The 15,392-nt window shown below is 28.2% G+C and overlaps 3 protein-coding genes across 14 annotated transcripts in view; 1 reads left to right on the top strand and 2 right to left on the bottom strand.

Moving 5' to 3' along the window:
• The first annotated feature begins 302 nt into the window (after positions 1 to 302).
• Positions 303 to 2,127, top strand: LOC116773594 (small ribosomal subunit protein bS16m). The gene is made up of 3 exons (XM_032666077.2): positions 303 to 544; positions 1,173 to 1,332; positions 1,977 to 2,127. The coding sequence occupies exons 1-3, from the start codon at positions 428 to 430 to the stop codon at positions 2,084 to 2,086; spliced, it is 387 nt and encodes a 128-aa protein (XP_032521968.1). The 5' UTR covers positions 303 to 427; the 3' UTR covers positions 2,087 to 2,127.
• Positions 2,128 to 2,786: 659 nt separating this feature from the next.
• Positions 2,787 to 9,716, bottom strand: LOC116773517 (receptor expression-enhancing protein 5). Of its 5 annotated transcripts, XM_032665988.2 has the most exons (6): positions 9,494 to 9,716; positions 9,192 to 9,424; positions 7,240 to 7,363; positions 6,069 to 6,168; positions 4,157 to 4,188; positions 2,787 to 3,410 (listed from the first exon to the last, which is right to left on the bottom strand). In XM_032665988.2, exons 1-4 carry the CDS (start codon positions 9,621 to 9,623, stop codon positions 6,074 to 6,076), a joined length of 582 nt encoding a protein of 193 aa, XP_032521879.1. In that variant the 5' UTR covers positions 9,624 to 9,716; the 3' UTR covers positions 2,787 to 3,410; positions 4,157 to 4,188; positions 6,069 to 6,073. The 5 variants fall into 5 exon arrangements, with proteins under 5 accessions (XP_032521879.1, XP_032521880.1, XP_032521882.1 ...); XM_032665989.2 differs by lacking the exon at positions 4,157 to 4,188; XM_032665991.2 differs by lacking the exon at positions 6,069 to 6,168 and having other exon boundaries at positions 9,494 to 9,714.
• An 807-nt stretch (positions 9,717 to 10,523) lies between these two features.
• Positions 10,524 to 15,392, bottom strand: part of LOC116773460 (multiple C2 and transmembrane domain-containing protein) — a 67,299-nt gene continuing 62,430 nt past the window's right edge. For 6 of the 8 annotated variants that reach the window (XM_061528810.1, XM_061528809.1, XM_061528812.1 and 3 more), the window contains 7 exons: positions 14,936 to 15,081; positions 14,286 to 14,348; positions 13,830 to 13,906; positions 13,160 to 13,266; positions 12,825 to 12,934; positions 12,479 to 12,576; positions 10,524 to 12,202 (listed from right to left, as the gene is read on the bottom strand). In XM_061528810.1, the coding sequence (XP_061384794.1) occupies positions 12,125 to 12,202; positions 12,479 to 12,576; positions 12,825 to 12,934; positions 13,160 to 13,266; positions 13,830 to 13,906; positions 14,286 to 14,348; positions 14,936 to 15,081 (679 nt within the window). In that variant the 3' untranslated portion in view covers positions 10,524 to 12,124. The remainder of the gene's footprint in view (positions 12,203 to 12,478; positions 12,577 to 12,824; positions 12,935 to 13,159; positions 13,267 to 13,829; positions 13,907 to 14,285; positions 14,349 to 14,935; positions 15,082 to 15,392) is intronic. The other 2 variants (XM_061528811.1, XM_061528813.1) reach the window with 1 other exon arrangement.

A 15,392-nucleotide genomic window follows, 5' to 3' on the forward strand; every position in this document is an offset into this window, starting at 1 on the left:
CCGTTATAAATTCTTCCTATGGTGAAGATAATTTCTTTCAATACTAGTACTATATAATACGGGATCTTTGAAAAGATATTGGTATAACTATCTCTAGAAGCCAACAATACCTTTATGTTGTATATATTTATGGCTATTAATTATTTCTAAAGCATAGACAACATTTAAATATTTTTTTTTATTTTAAAGAAGGAGAGAATATATTTTCTTAAGCCTACAGTCTACAGGTTGTTTTATTTCCATTGCAATCATTTCATTTCAAAACGTGTGACGTCCTATTAATGTCATTTATCTGTCATTATGACGTACCTAAACTCTAAAGTCACATTTTGTGATTTTTAATTTTTATGGTCTATACAACCCTAACATTGTTAGGTTGTATCCAGGATTTGCACTTGAAACTTTTTATATTCAAATAATTATAATAATGCCGCTGCCTCCAGCAACAGGTACCGGGAGGTACTATGCGATTGCGGCAAAATCTATCCGTTTAATTCGTCATGGATGCACAAATAGACCATTCTTTCATATATCAGTTACTCAGGTAAGTTTATTCTTATTTAAGTATAATCATGAAAGGAGTTTTATTTATTTAATGGTTTTCTGTGTTAAATATACAATAATAAATTATATGTTTTAAATAGTTTCGCTGGAATAATCTTAATTGAGAATTTATTATAAGACAAATAATAAATGTAAATACCCTATTAATTTCACTAATAACTTATATGAAAGTAAATATTTCACATAAAATGATAAAACTTTAAAACTAATTTACAAAAACTATGTGACATTTGTATTTAATATACACAGATATGTATAAATACCACAGTTATGCCTAGAACCCTGAAGATACTACAATACATCTATAAATACTATAATTTTCTTGATATTGGTTTATTTTTATTGACATTTTGAAATTCTCAAAGCAGGATTTTCTGTGGTTTCACTAGCATGACTAAATTTAGTTCTATAGCTCTCATTAACTAAGTGTTGTCTACTAAACTGAATCTTGGATTTCTAAAACATAATGTTATGCTTGTCAGATATGTATGTCATGTTATAATTTGAAATAATGATTTAAATTGAAAGCCGTCAATAACTGAACCAAAATTCACAAAATTCAAACTTAACTTCAATTTCTTTTTCACCAATACTTTAATTTCTTACAGCGAAGAAGGCTGAATCGTCAGCCAGTCATAGAACAACTGGGTTCCTATGATCCAATGCCTAATATGAATAATGAAAAGCTGGTTGCATTAAATTTGGACAGAATAAAACATTGGCTCGGTAAAGGTGCTCATGTCTCACAACCTGTGGCAGAATTGTTAGGTGAGATATACACTATGATATAAACAGCTGACTTTAGTTAAAAAAATGAAAAAAAAAATTGTCTATGGAAAGATTTTCTTAGATTTTTTTAAAAATTTCCTTGTCAGTTGAGTAAAATAAGCCCGGATTAAAATAGAATACAATAGATTGTGTTGCAAATAATCTTTTATTTCAAATGTCTTCTATAAGTGCTAATAATTTAAGTACTCAGAAAGTGAGACGGACTTGACTCTAGTTCTTAATTATCTTTAATAATGAAATAAATACTAATATTTTCGGACTAAGTATGCAATTTAATTTTTTTTTAACTACATACTCCCAACATTTAGATTACTTAGAAGCAGCTAGTATTTTCTATAATATATAAATAGAAATATATAATAATTCAATGAACACTAGCAGAAGTCTTGGATCTCATATTCTTTAATATTGTTTTCCTGTAATTAATTGATCATTATATGAATTACACACCTTATAATTAATAAGAGATGTTGAATAAAATGAGTATCTTTAAAATTTTATTTATTTTAAATATAGAATAAATTTTAGAGAAGTGTTTAAGATGAGCTGATTTTGAAACTGAATTATTCCGGAGTATTGTTTTACGCTGACTGAAAATTCGTTATATTCATATAAAATTGCAGGTCTATCTGGCTTCTTCCCCATACATCCCCGTTCATATATGACGGCCTGGAGGAATAGAAGAACTGAAAGAGACAACCAGGCCAAAGAAAAAGCCGAGGGTAGTTCATAGTGTTGTTAGATTTTAATTAGCAAATATATTATTAGATAGTTTGTATTGTTTTATTATTTACACTTTTAACATAGAGACATTTAAATTGTATAGGGACTGGCTTTTGCACATATCTTCGTCAAGTTTTAGGGTAAAATTATAAAAAAGTTGTGGTAATCAATTACCTGTCATGTCAAAGCGCTATCTAGTGTGTCAGGTGCCTTGATGCAAAAGTCAACTTTTCTGTTATTATAAATTATGATCTTCTCTCCACAATCTACATGTTACTGTCACGATTTAGACAAATTATTATTGGGTGGTTTTATTTTAAGTATTCCTAATAGTTGCATTAAAATATAACTCATATTCAGATAATTTAGGTATTAACAATTGTAGTGATATAAAAAAAATGTGGCTTGCTCTGTGCACGCAATTTTGGTTATCAGCGTTTTACATAATTTATAGTGGACTAAAAATTTATAATAACTTCAGTAGATCAATTTGAAGGTAAAAATGTTTTTATTTTTTAATTGAATAGATTTTTATTTGTTTCACAATTTATTGATTTCGATTAAATCATTTGTGAAGTAATTCTAGAAATTAGTATAATTTTTATTCTACCTTCAGTGCATTTCGTTTGTGTTTATCTAAGAGTGTGTATTTCGTGTAGATATAAAATTAATTCATTAGCTTTACAGGAAGAAGAAAAAAAAACCAAATCTACAATGAATACCTTTTATTGTGTGAAAAAACGGTAACAATACATAGTGGGTACAATCAGAAGCATCAAAAGTTACACGAGTATCTATAATACAAGCGAAATACTCAAAACACATGATTAAAAAACCAAGTGTTTATCTAAAAACCGGTGCATTAATAAAATTTAAATGCATATTAGAAAATGGCTGTTCATATCACTATTAAAAAACTAAACCAACATACTTTTACAATACATATAACAGACAACTGAAACTTGAGCAACACCGAATCCATTGTACCAATAAAACAAGACTAACTTAAGTCATAGACAAACTTATATATTTTTTTTTATTAAATCCAAACTAAGATTTACCAAACTGTCATAATAAAAAAAAAACAACTTAACCAAATAATACATAGAATGATTTCGCAAACATCACCTTAACCCATTAATATAAAGATAATTGTCCTTCGAATGCTTTATTAACATCACAAAGATCGATGTACAAAAATACATTTATGGTTTTTCTTTTTTTTTTTTTTTCAATTTTTTTTTATCCGAAGCGTGTAAAAGCGAAATTGGGTTATGCTTCGATAAATGCGTCTTAGTTGTTCTTCCTGACGGCATCAGCTACCAGGCGGGAGGCTGGAAAAAATATTATATCATGAAAATTATACATTTCCTCATACGATGAATGCTTTAAACGTCAAGCGAGTTTAATAATGTTAACATTGTAGGCCATTTTTAAATAGAATTTTAATTGTGAGGCACTATCTGTTATCAAAGTTTGTGCAAGGTATGCAGATGCAGAGAAATACATTTATGAATATCTATTCTAAAAAATTATATTTATTAAAATATATATATATATATATATTTTTTTTATTAACATACTACAATCTATTTCTTTAACATAACTAGCTACACATGATTGCTAAATCTCTAGAAATGTGTGTGGTAGGTTGTATAAAAAAAACAATTTACGTTTTTAAAATTGATATCAGACCAGTATGAGTTTTCAAGATTTATTGATGCCAATCGTTTAAGAAAATTCCATGGTTATAACCTACTAGACACATTTCGGTTGTTACAGTTATTTCTTTAGCATTATATATATAGTTTAAAAATCAAAATACATTGGTATAAAATATTTGTATGTAAAATCGAAATAAACAAAATTTCAATTATAGTACATATATAGCAGTAAATTATATATCAGTCTTATTTAATAAAACATTGGACACAAACTAAACGTCACACATATAGTTAATAGCCAAAGCAATTAGCCCGACAACAGAAAAAGCAAATTAATTTGTTATTATATAATACATATATCTTTGTAAGCGTTATCATATAGATAATATAATAAAAAGCGGAACTTGAACACTTACTTATCTGGGAGAGTTGTTCTATTCTTGTTTACCTAAAATCATGGATTTTTTTGTTAGGGATTGCTCGTCCATTGAGATATTAAGGTCAAGGGAATGGCAAAAAAAAATTATCAAAATAAAGTACAGCGACATAATTGCAAATAAAAAAGTGGGACGAAAAAACTAAATACATTACCTACTTCTATCAAATGTATATATTACATAAAGGTGCTACTGAAATTATATGAAATGCGACATCAATGTTGTAAGAATAAAAAAATAAATATGAACATACGTTAAAAAAATATATAGAAAAATATTTTTTTTTTTTCAATCTGTTAATTTTTTCATTGATGTATTTATCTTCCTAGTCGCACCTTGCACCAACTCTTGCACATTAACTGTGTTACGGAAAAATATTATAAAATAAACATTATTATCAAACTATTTGTTGGACTGTTCGTTAACTAAAAAGTAAAATTTCTTGAGCAGAGACTTGTTTTTTTTTTTTTTTTTTATTTACGCAAGGAATGTAATCTTCAATTAACAGATATAAATTTTTATTATGGATAGACCTCATTTATGAGAAGCTGTCGTTTTGAGCAATGGAAAATTTTTTGAATTCTTTAATTTGATATTTGGCGTAATTTCAACCGACAGACTTGCATAAATAAAGTATGTGCCAAACTATTTTTGGATTAAAATCTTTTTCGATGATGATCGTTTTGTTGAACTGGTTTTATTTTTGAGATTTATCGAGTTCATTAAATTATTGAATGATATTAAAAAATAAGTGTGTCCTAATATACTAGTATGGTTTAATTGACTTAACCCTAAAACGAGAAAAGATTACAAATTGCTATAAATCTTTTGAACACAATTACTTTTTCGATTGATTTGTATTTGATGTGTTAAGATCGACCTGGGATACAAATAATGTAATCACAAGTGTGGGGTTCGGTCGAATGTCTACATTTTAGAATCTCAGTTATCTGAGTGTGGCAAACATATGTAAAATACCCACAAATTGAAAATTTCAAATAAATTAAACACTTGCTTGAGTTTAACTCACACCACCATAAACTATTATAACCGGATATAGCATTTATCTTGTACTGGATTGAATTTTATGGATCTTTGTTACTTTCCGACAGAAACAGCTTCTTAGCGATAATACCTTATAATTACCTATCAAATTTTTATTTGAAGTAGTATGGTAAAGATAAATAGTATTTTTATTACAAATTAACAAAATTAGATATACATATTTCAGTAACCAGATTTTGTTAAGTCCTTATAATGAAAAGGTAATTCGTTTATTATTATTCCAGTTAAGTTACTCAACAACTAAAAAACTATCTTCAGTTAAAAACATAATAACATTTGTTTGATACTAACGAGGCAGAAATATACCACAATAATTCACTACCCAGCAAGAACAACGAAATTATATGTCAATATGTATCTGAAAGATAATTTACACAATTCTTTGTTAATAAAATTCTTCATATTTCCATACTCCACTTGTTTAATAGTTGAAAATTTAACAGGATTATAATGGACTGACGTATGGCCTATCAATGGAAACACATTTAAACGTGAATCAAAGCGCTTGGATCTTTTCAATGTTCATTCATAATGTTATTCACAATTATTTTTAGCTATTATTTTTTGTACTATGCCAGTTATGACGCAAGAAATTAGGAAACTATAAGGTCATAGAACAGGAATAGAATAATATTGCTAATTCTGTCTACGGAAGTGTATCCGAATTGTTTACAAGCACAAAAAATAAATAACCTGAAATTAAACAAATGAAGACTAACAGGGTTGCAAGCGGTGTAACGCTATCACAGTATTTATAAATTCGAATCTAGAAGTTTAGTCAAAATGCCCCTGAAGCAGTTTACATTGCAAGCCCCGTAACACCTACCTGATTTAGTCTTTGTGAAGATTCGGCAGGGTTTTGCTAAATTTCTTTAACGTCCTATCCATATGTTTGTTGACGTCTTTAACTATGTCTTTCAGGACATCTAGAAAATATCCCAAGAAAAATATTTTCAATTTCACTAAAGATTTTGAAAAAGAAAATCCGCCTTATATAAACTTTTTGTTAGTAATGCATAACCAAATTTACACCAAAACCACCCGAAACAGGAGACACAATATTTGTTATGAATTGCAATAGGCATCCTCACCAAATACTTATTTCTATAAATTTATAACCTAAATATACACATACTATATTAATTAATAATTAATATCTGCGTCATTGTGAATTTGATTACAACATACAAAATGGCGATTGGCGGGATGAAAACTGTCATTAAACAAAGACCGTTTCGTTACACATGTGATATAAAACAAAATACGTACCACAATGACCGAGAAAAATACAAAAATATAATAATTTTCAACAATTATGTATGTATGACCAGAATAAACGCCTACTAGATTAATTAATTATAATGATCATTAACCGCATTTAGGGACGTTCTAATCGTACCTTAGTTACCGGATGCGGTGTCTTTTTTCACGTGACATTTTGGACATACGCTAGGGCTAGAATTCGCACCCATACATGCAGGGCCGATAGCTAGAATTTATGTTTTATAAGATCTCTTTTAAATTTATGTAAATACAGACTATATTAATGTTGATAACAATTTAAACATCGTAATTATTCGAAATGTCCAGTTTTTCTATCAAAGCTGACCTAAAATCATAGAATTGTCACTACCACACGTTTATAGATAGTTTTAAAATAGTTCCCTTAGAATAAACGATTGGTCACCCTTAGTATACTTTCGTAGTCTCAAACTAAACACAGACAGTTACGAGTTTTTCATTCATATATATGCTTAAATACTATCACTTTCGACTATACATACATGTATTTGTCTATGTTTAGTCTGATTAGTCAAACTCATAGGAGTATCGAAAACTAACCGTAAAAACCTTTTATAGTACTAGTGAACCAAATATAGCACATTTCAAAGGACTATAGAAGATAATAAATAGTATTGCGATACCAATACTATTTGTTACATTATTATTATGCCAAATTGGATAATTGTAAGGGAATTCATATATGAACTCTTTACCTGAGCTGGCAATGTCATCGATGCGGGTGTGGTGTTTCTGGTAGTAGGGGCGGATGATGCGATTGTATATGATGAGGGAACCGTTGTAGTCGGTCGGCAAATAACACCAGATGATGAAGATGCACTGAAAATAATGTTATTAATAATCATCAGTGCGAGCTACGCTTTATAAGAATATTAGCTCATAAAGAATTATGACAATAATTCAGATTAACTCATGAAATTATATTAGCAACAGATTTTACTGAACACCGATTATACATCAATACAAAGAGAAACGTTTTAGATGATAAAGTAAATGTCTTTAATAAAAATATAGATAATATACTATTATGAGGTTATATAATACTCGTTAAACGACCACACATTATATATTTTTATTTATAGCAACATTATTTAAACTCGAACAAAAGGTCATACTTTCACAACATTTCAATGTTATCTTGTTAAGTAAACAATATGATAATGACACATTAAATATCTCCCAAAAGGTTACAAGGGTCGCACCCAAAAATAAAGCAAAATGTCATGAGTAACATTAACAAATTATAAATGGTATGTAGTGTAACCATGAGTTTTAAGATATCTAACTGAATAAAAAAAATATAGATATCTATAACTAATGTGAGATGAATTATAAATGTTAAACTGAACTGGCTGCGTTTAGTCGGATGGTGATAACTGGTAAAAGAGCTGTTTGTGAAAATTTCATTTATTTCTATCCAATTCATAGAAGCTTATCTCATGTTTAGTTATAGATAACGTAAATATAAAATGTTCGATATGAAGAGAAATATTTAACTTGATTTATATAAAATCTCTTTTTCAGACTAACCAATATTAAATTATATAAAGCCTCTTTTTATAAGAATAAAACATGATTTACTATTTTTAAGTCATTTAAAATATGAAGTACGAAAACGAACAATAGTATTAGGTTTTGACATAAAAATGTTTGTTTCACTATAGTTGTACTAGTTGAAACCTTGAAGGAAACAATGAATCTATTCACTACTCACAGCTAATTGTTGTTGTAATTAGTTATCTATTTGTGTATTTACTCTGTGATATACTCTGTATGTCTAGTTGTCAGACAAAACTTTTCTCACAAATTTATAATAAAATATATTGATTTATTATTTAAATTGATTTCAATATAGATAAAATATTTAAAATATAAATTTTATGCTAATACAGAATTCTATTGCAAGATATATAATGTATGATAATGTAAAGGTTTTTATAAAACATATTTATATTTTTAATAAAAAACTACTAAGGTAATATATTTATATATACATATATATATTTTTTATTAAATTTTTATACTTATATAAAAATTACTTGATGAATTGAGTATATTCTGTTAAATATGTTTCTAGAAAAATCTTAAATTTATTTATTTTAACCTATAATTTAAATATCAATATGTCCATAATCACAAGATAATGCGCATGGCCTGTATTATAATTATCTTAGTTTTATTTTTGATCCAAGCCCAATATGATGACAAAACCTCAGCATTCCATGGATTCACCATGTGGGTGCAGGGTCTATCGCATATTTATGTATTTAGCTTTGAGTAAATATAAAATTATTATTTCCATAGCCGTCGGCTTTATTTTATAGATATGAGTAATAAGAACTTCTACTAGATTAAATATTGTTCTTTGCATAAAACTATACATGGGCTCTCACTACTGATTAGATCTTTTCACAAGATTGCATAATGTAATAATCTCTTAATAGAAAATGTAATATAGCAGTCCTTATCTTTATATCAGAATCAAGTAGTGACATTAAAATGTATTTTATGTTAATTTTATTTTAATGAACGGTCTGTATTAACATACAGTTTTTTTTTTATCATTTTTATCATTCCATAGTTATGACTCGATTTATCCTTTAATTATAGTTAATTATAGCATGCTGACTACATGTGAGTTACTAACCTTGATGAGCCAGTAAAGTGGGAACCAGCCAACGATGAAGTCAGAGAAATACTCGACAATGGAGAAGCAAGCATAGACCACCCAGTAGGTCAGCCATTTAGTGTCGTCATCTTTCACAGGGGACTCGAGAGCTTTCATCGACATATACGCCGGATAGACAAAGCCAATCGAGTTACATATCAACTCAGCGCCGAAACCAAACACTAAATATAAACCGGTGAATGCCACCAAACCTGCCACGAGAAATAAACGTCAAACTAACAGCTTAAGTTATAAATAAACTCTATATGAATCCAGCTTACCGACGAATAGATAAACTCTGTTAACTCCCGTCTTTGATTCCGCTTTTTCGAAGAATTTTGTCCACGGTTTGCTCTTGTCCATTAAGTTGCGCTCCAATGTATCTTTGTACTCTTGTAATTTTGAAGCCATTTTGGTGGTTCTGTTGGTCTGGTATCTATTGAAATCTATTTGGCACCTCAACGAGTCCTACGACCGCGACTCATTGACAAATTGACAATGACCAACATGTCAGGTTGATGACAATGGCGGAGTTTTAATATTGCCATATTAAAATTCAAATGGGCCTATTTTTATTTAATTTAAAATTTCATCTCCCAGCTAAGTAAAAAGAATCCAATATCAATATTTCTATTACTTATGCTAGAATGGAACTTATAAAGCGAGATAAATCTATTAGGAAATAATGTCTTGAATAAATTTTTAAAGTCCCTAAAATAGATTCGAGATCTGACTAATAGTTTCAATTATTATTTTTCGATTTTCAGTTATAATGATGTTAATAAAAAGATAATAATATATTTACTCACGTTTAAATGCCCAATATCATAAAAACATAGGTGTACGATGTCTGAAGTGAGATAAGTTTGTAATACACATATGATACACGTTAATTCTTTCCACGTAAGATATTTACTTGTTGATTCAAAAAGCAAAGTTTATTTCAAATAAACCAGTGATTTTTACGAAGGGATGCTATATTTTCAAATAATATTTTATAAACTCCATTTTGCAACAATATGAAGATATTAACTTTTTATTAGCATCGGCAATGCAGATAACATTTAAAAGTCGATTTTTTTTTATAAGCCCACATGTAATTTCTTAGGATAATTTGCAAATTTATCGTAAAATAAACAGTTCATTGATTGCATTCAAATATTTGGATCCAAAATCAGGAAACAAAAATTACTCTATTAATTATTTATCATTGAAACTATTTTGAGACCTCATTTGTACATAAACGATATTCGATATATCCTTTCTATTCTATAAGAGACCATATCAGATAAGAAAATAAAACAAAACAAATAATAATGATATTTTTTTTAATTTTAAAATATGAAAAGCGTTAACATTGGTTATCACCGTCTTTTTTACAAGGAAATATAATTCATGGAACGCAAACGATTTATTAAAGTGAAAACAATATTTTTTTAAGTAACGTAAATTAAAAAATTATAATAATAGAATCTAAGTCAAATTATATTCAATAAAGACACTCAAAATTTTTATGTCAAAACACAGAAATAAAATTATAATTTAAAACATTAAATGCAAAATTGGAAGACTCCTTTTCTGCAGAACAAACAGACGAACGGCTATATATTAGTAATGTGTAACCAAGTATATCACAATTTTAGCTAGCGAATAACAATACATATATAAAAAGTGCATTGTGTGTACATTTAGCGAAAATAGTGCGTTTAGACGTGCTACTTGTTGTACTAAAATAATTTTTATTATTAATTGAGGAACTCATCATAGAGTGACTAGATTTTTATACCAAAATAAAAGTATTAAGAAATTAAACACTACATTAGTTTAAGTTTACAAGAATAAGTAATAGAGACTTTGGTTATTAAATAAACATTTTCAAAAATATATTTCTTACAAAATTTATTATTATTAGGTGTTTAATTTTACAATGTTATTTATGCAATATCAATAAGAGAAATCCTAATATGCATGGAAGTGAGGAAAGCAATTTTTTAAAAAAGAAAAAGTTTTATTAGAAATAAGTAATTTCTTTTAGTTGATATGAATTTGATAAATATAAATAATTTTTAATAAAGATTTTATAAAGTTACATTAATGCTTTAGTAATATCATATGAAAGCTCAAATTTATAGACAAATATTTAACATTTTATCTGTTTAAAACTAGAATTTTGAATAAATAAGTTTTAATATGATAGCTATTTAATGAGATTGGTCTCAGTCTTAACTATTGTGGTATATTTTATTCAATAAAGAAAAGGTATCACCTTTTACAAAACAATTCTAGTAAAAATTCTAGTTAGTATAATACTATACCACTATAATATTATTTTTGTTACTTTTTCAACAGTAAATGCTTTATAATAACTTAAAGCATTGATACTAGATTATACTAATTGTTCATGTTAATAGTATTTCTAGCGACACTATCTTCAATCTTTGATGAAATACATGAATAATAGAAAAAAAAGAAAAAAGTAAGATCTATAAATCACAGATTAGAAATTACTCTCTATTGAAAAATATTGCTCTTCAAGAACAAACACCGTTAGAAAAAGTATAACTCGAGTCCAACTTTAATTATAAATAAAAAAACTATGAATGTACTGATAGGAAGAATTTTTTTTTTTATAATAACAATCTTGTTTGTTTTGACATTGTCAATTTTGTTATTACAATAACAGAACCTCTAGTGGACGTAAAAACAGGTACATTACATTACTACCAGATTTAAATACGGCATTTTCTATCACATTAATATTTTTAACCATGGCAACACTCATGATTGCCGCCAATAAGACATGAAAAATTAACTTCTTAAAATTAAGCAACGGTTTAACTAATATAATCGTTTACAAATAATCTAAGCGAAATATCGTAATTGTGTTTATAAATGGAATATAAATTTTAATGTTATGATGATTTGTGCTTTTTTCTTGCGTCTCGTCTGTTGTCACTCGACGGTTGAGGTTTGATTTCTCTAACGTCTAACTGTAAAATAAATATGTAGGTAAAGTATTCCTTCATTTGTTATTGTAGTTAAGTGAATGAAAACATTCTTATTTAAACAGTTAACAAACTATTTGAACAGGAATTTTTGTTAATTATTATTACTGTACATAATATACATATGGGTACGGTAATGTGTTTGAATAGTAGGTATATTTTATTTTTCGATTTTATTTTATCCCTAGATATTGTTATTATAAGCATATTAAACCTTTGTTGTCAAATAATTTGATGCTCTAATATGAAAATTATTCTTACTAATATCTCGTCATCTGGCACTCGCGACAAGAGGTCGATGACCTCATTATTTGGTATTGTATGTGGCCGGAGTATCTTCCTTGTAAATTTGTTTATACCTGAAAAGGTATTATTTAAGTAAAAAGAACTTACGCCATTTGAATGAAATTGAATTATCCTAAATATAGTACAGCACTTCTACCATGACTTCGTATTGTCAGACTAAACATTGGCACGAATAGTTTTGAGTTTTCATTCAGATATCTATTTTGGCACTATAATATAAATATATGAGAGAAAAACCGAAAACTCTCCGTGTTAAGTTTTACTATGGACAGTCTCGTTAAAGTTACAGTTATAATCTTACCCCAAGCCATAAGAAGATATCTCAAAGGTATCAAGTATAGCACAAACATAGCTCCAAATAGCATAATTATAGCTATGTAGCTAAGATACGGCACTGTGAAGTTCATTAGGCTGAAAAATATTTGATTATATAATATAATCATCCCAGGATTATTTTTAATAATAAAGTAAGGTTGGATTTATCGTTGAATTAAAATTGATATAATATATACAATGAAAAAATCGTCGACAAGATGAGGATCCGTACCTTTAAATATATATATGTACATATATGTATATACTATTTGAATTTAATTTCAAATGATAATAATAAAAATGGCACTAAATTTGTCTTACTTTTTAACGGCTTCACCCAACGAAGCGACGTATCCAATCGCGTTTTGAACCGTCTGTGTGACTTCTTGTATAGCTTGCAGCCTTTCTTTAAGAGATTTCTTTTCCTCCTAAAATATGAAAGGACCAAATGAGATCATAATTAAATAGTCACTAGAATTAATTAATGTTTATAGTTGAATTTATAAAGGAAAGTCGAAATCTCGCAGTATTTCATGGATTCACCGTGCGGGTGCCGGGTCCATAGCGTTGCAGGGAGAGGAGCTTCAACAGTGCCAGGGACTTGCGACCTAGGTGTAGGTTTAAGAGGCCCCTATCTAATTCGGGTTAACCGCTCACCTCCACCGTCCAAGCTCCTCTTTCTACCTAACCAATATCCGAAGGTATGTTATTTCGAGTTCTATAAAAACAGTTTTTAACTACAACCGCGTAAAAGAAAAATATTACTTAATATTTAATGCCTAGTTCTAGTTTAGCAAAACCATGTGACCGAGTCCTCCCCTCTTCTCGCCTTTACGTAATTACGGGTAGGAATTAACTACTCAGTTTGTTAGCTGTCGGTAACTTTAGCCCATACAATTAAGGTCTTGGGCAATTTATTATGAACTTTATCAGCTTTGAATACATTTGTTTTTTCTCTGAAATCTGTATCTCAAGTTATGTCACCCGTCACCTTATCCACTTCTTCCTCGTCATCTTCTTCAGCAAGTAAATCGTCGTCATCCACAGGTTGCAATAATGGGTTGCCATCTAAAAATATTTTTAATATTAATGAAATGTCTTTAACATATATAATTATTATACAATTAATAATTATTATATTATAATACTTTTCATTCAGAACTATCATAAAAAAAATGTTTGTTATTTCGAATGGAAAAAAAAATTTTTGGGAGTAGTTGAGAATTATTAGTTATAAGTTATTATTAAAACACTTTACGTTATAGGAATAAATGAATAGATTCTGAATGTGTGACGATTTCCAGCCTTTGTTTTTTGTGATGTGTGGAACACGAAAAATGACAGAGGTGCAGAATATAGACACATATAAGCATTTGATCAGTGAGTTTCGGAATTGTAAATTTCGTTAGAAACATTCATGCAACGAACAACAACTATTCAGACTTACTAGTACTACCAAAAAAAATTTTAATACACTCCCAAGGATTACTTCGAAAATGTTTCAACGCAACTAAAAAAAATATATTTAATGATTAAAAAAAACACTACGTATATATATTTTTTTGATTCTGCGATGTTTATTATATGGCCTACTAAGGATTAGACGGCAATTAAGTTTTTTAAATTAAAGCAATTTTGAGCTGGTACTTGAAGTAGAATTGAAAATATAGAATGAGAGATTCATTTACATCTGGAAGATTTCAAACTGGATACTTCGGTATACAGCGTTCTTCTACTAGTCTGTGTTTAAAACCATTCTATATTTACGAATTCAATTTTATTTGAAAAAAAAAAAAATACAAGTAGATCTTTCTACTTATAAAAATAAATAAATACTCAGACAACTATGATGAAAAAATCGAGCGCAATTACAAATTACATTTAATTTATAGGTTGCTTGCTTTCTAAGAGTGTTGAAACGTTATTAAAAATCAACAGTGAATTATTTTTAAAAGGAGAATTAAATTTAAATAACTGATAAAAATTACTTTACTTATGACCAAAAAGGTTTCAATTGCTATTAAAATATAAAATTTCATTTCATCAACGGACCTTTTTATTCATCAATAATAATAATAATCTATCATTATGACGTACCAGTCAATCTATAAACCAGCCAGTTTCTCGCGAACAGCATCAGCATTAGGAACGGCAGCATCCACATCTGATAATAGTAGCAGAACGCCAGCCAGACCGCCAGCCCCGCTAATGATCGTACTCTTGACTCCCATTCAAAGCAGTTCCTAAAAATATTTAACATCAGTTAATATAGCATAAAAATTGTTAATAGTTACTCGGATACAATAATTTTTTTATTTCATTTTTATAGCCATTTATACGTACGTATATATAAATTCTTTTTAAATAATTTATGTTTATGTTTTTTAAACTTAATTAATCCTCCTCTATATGATGTGACTGGCAGTTTTCAAAGTAGGAACTACCCACAAGTTATTGGTGAATCAATTCATCTATAGTTAAAAAGATTCACAAGACTGTTAGATAGACAACGTATTTTATACATTTGCCAATGATTGCGAGAAGCTGCGAGAAT

This window comes from Danaus plexippus (assembly GCF_018135715.1).
Source record: "Danaus plexippus chromosome 22 unlocalized genomic scaffold, MEX_DaPlex mxdp_33, whole genome shotgun sequence".
Lineage (NCBI taxonomy): Eukaryota > Metazoa > Arthropoda > Insecta > Lepidoptera > Nymphalidae > Danaus > Danaus plexippus.

What these genes read in the sequence shown, in the direction of transcription:
- LOC116773517 (XM_032665989.2), bottom strand. Translation starts at nt 9,623, where the DNA reads ATGGCTTCAAAATTACAAGAGTACAAAGATACATTGGAGCGCAACTTA. An exon ending in CACTTTACTGGCTCATCAAG is followed by an intron (nt 7,364 to 9,191) that starts GTTAGTAACTCA and finishes CATTATTTTCAG; the next exon opens with TGCATCTTCATCATCTGGTG. An exon ending in CGATGACATTGCCAGCTCAG is followed by an intron (nt 6,169 to 7,239) that starts GTAAAGAGTTCA and finishes GATATTTTCTAG; the next exon opens with ATGTCCTGAAAGACATAGTT.
- LOC116773594 (XM_032666077.2), top strand. Translation starts at nt 428, where the DNA reads ATGCCGCTGCCTCCAGCAACAGGTACCGGGAGGTACTATGCGATTGCG. An exon ending in TTCATATATCAGTTACTCAG is followed by an intron (nt 545 to 1,172) that starts GTAAGTTTATTC and finishes AATTTCTTACAG; the next exon opens with CGAAGAAGGCTGAATCGTCA. An exon ending in ACCTGTGGCAGAATTGTTAG is followed by an intron (nt 1,333 to 1,976) that starts GTGAGATATACA and finishes ATAAAATTGCAG; the next exon opens with GTCTATCTGGCTTCTTCCCC.